This window comes from Pteropus medius, unplaced genomic scaffold (genome assembly GCF_902729225.1).
Source record: "Pteropus medius unplaced genomic scaffold, Ma_sr-lr_union100, whole genome shotgun sequence".
Lineage (NCBI taxonomy): Eukaryota > Metazoa > Chordata > Mammalia > Chiroptera > Pteropodidae > Pteropus > Pteropus medius.
The window spans coordinates 1-2352 of NW_024347404.1; the positions used below are offsets into that span (position 1 = coordinate 1).

The following is a 2352-nucleotide window of genomic DNA, read 5'->3' on the forward strand; positions in this document are numbered from 1 at the left end:
GGGACCCGAGGGACTGGAACTCACGCGGTGTCGGGGGGAAATGCCCAAATGTCTCGGTCACTTTGGAAAACGATTTGGCAGTTGCTTATCAAGATGAACACGCACTTAATGGGTGACCCAGCTATGCCACGCCCAGGCGTTTGCCCCAGAGAAATGGAGAGTCCTTGTCATGAAAAAACCTGCACACGGACTGTTTACAGCAGCTCGTTCACGATCATCACAATCAGAACAAATAAACGGCCGCCGGACAACTTAACAGACGGCGGCACGTCCACGCGATGGAGCGCTCCTCGGCGACGAGGAGGAACGAGCTGCCGGTGTCTGCAGCGAAGCGGACGGACCCCAGGCGCGTTTTGCTGAGTGAAGGAAGCCAGACCCCAAAGGCTACATGCTATGCGGTCCCGTGTGCGTGACGGTTCACAGAGACGCCGCCGTAGTGACTGAGGACCAGCGATTCAGAGGGAGGGAGGAGTTCGCGAGGGCGATGGGATTCTTCTGTCGGGGACTGTGGCGTGTGCGCCTTTGTCCAAACCCGCGGACCCGCACGCCACGGAGAGAGCTGTGTGCAGGGGCAGGGGATTCGGTCGCCGGTTCTGTAAGGTCGAGCGGGTAGATGTCCTCTCTCTGCACGAGTCGAGAACATCGGCCTGCGTTGGGCTGGCCTTTCGCTCTGTTATTTTCTGTATTTACCTTCCCTTTGGTCTGCGTTTTGTTTTGCCTGACCGTGTATTCTCAGGACGTTTGCATACGTAGTGCGTTGAGTGGCAGAGCCTCGACTCTCGTCGCCCAGGTGACCGGGGGGTCGGATCACGGAAGCCATTTCTCCCAGACTTGGAAGATGGGTGCCATCACCTTCAGCATCTCGACTGGCCGAGCGACGTAGGAGGCCGATCTCTCTGGAAGCTCTTAGGATGTGTCTTTATGTTCAGTGTCAGATGTCACCAGCGTGTCCAGAATGCACCGTTTCCGCTCACCCTGCCCTACATTTGGTCCAAACGCCACATCCGAAGGCCTGCGCTTCCTTCCTGCTCTGTCCGGAATCCCGATGGATGACCGTGGGGGCTTCTGGCCGTGTCATCTGTTTAAGGTTTCTCTGCTGTGCTCAGCTCTGCCATTGTGTTTCAGACCCTCCTCTGCCCACCTTCACACTTACTCCTTCTCTCCTTGGCTGGTCTGTCCCCTCTTCAGCCCTCTGTGCATGGGGACGTCTTAGGTGGATGAGCAGCAGTGTCCTGACGCCACCCTAAGCTACCCGGTCATGGACTACGGTCGCCCCTCACTTGGAACATCACGGAGACCTGGAGATCGGGCCAGGCCGGGCGCTGGGACGGTGGACCTTCCCTGTGCTGTTTGCTTAGGAGACAAGCGAGGTCAGGGGGTCAAGCCACTCCGGCCAGGACAGGCATGCCGCGGGCAGCGACTCCTTCCTGTCCGACCGAGTAGTAATAAGAGCTGTTTCCTAGGACTCAAAACACCAACGAGGAAGGGAGGGCGTGGAGCCTGTGCTGGGACAACACGCTCCCGGGGGTATAAAAGCCGACAGCCCAGGCTCCTCACACACTCACTCACACCCTCACACTCACACACTCACTCCCTCTCCCGGCTCACCCCCAGCCCCACGACCTGCCATGGCCGCCTCCACCCTGTCCGTCTGCTCCAGCGACCTCAGCTATGCCAGCCGTGTCTGCCTGCCTGGTGCCTGCGACTCCTGCACTGACTCCTCCTGGCAGGTGGACGAGTGCCCAGAGAGCTGCTGCGAGCCCTCCTGCTGTGCCCCCTCCTGCGGTGCCCCCAGCTGCTGCCAGCCTACCTCCTGTGTCCCCAGCTGCTGCTGCCAGCCCATCCGCTACATCCAGACCTGCTGCCAGCCCTCCTGCTGTGTCCCCAGCTGCTGCACCCCAGCCCCCAGTCTGACCCTCGTCTGCACCCCAGTGAGCTCCGTGTCCAGCCCCTGCTGCCAGGCGGCCTGTGGGCTCAGCCCCTGCCAAGCAGCCTGCGGCAGCTCCTGCACGCCCTCGTGCTGCCAGCAGTCTAGCTGCCAGCCCTCCTGCTGCGCCTCCTCCCCCTGCCAGCCGGCCTGCTGTGTGCCCGTCAGCTGCACGCCCGCCAGCTGCACACCCGTCTGTTGCACGCCCGTCACCTGCACGCCTGTCTGCTGCAAGCCTGTCTGTTGCACACCCATATACTGCACACCTGTGTGCAGCACACCTGTCTGCAGCACACCCGTCTGCAGCACACCCGTCTGCTCCAAGCCCGTGTGCTGTGCGTCCGTCTGCTCCGGGGCTGCCCCCTGCCCAGCCCCCTCGTGCTGCCAGCCCAGCCCCTGCCCCTCGTCCTGCTGCAGACCCTCCT

General features: G+C 61.9%; 1 protein-coding gene across 1 annotated transcript; it reads left to right on the plus strand.

Annotated features, from left to right (window-relative positions):
* Positions 1-1628: 1628 nt before the first annotated feature.
* Positions 1629-2345, plus strand: LOC120614193 (keratin-associated protein 10-12-like; the record flags this gene model as incomplete). The annotated part of the gene is made up of 2 exons (XM_039876984.1): positions 1629-1785; positions 1903-2345. Coding segments are annotated over exons 1-2 (600 nt in total), but the record flags the coding sequence as incomplete, so codon positions are not given.
* Between the last annotated feature and the right edge of the window lie 7 nt (positions 2346-2352).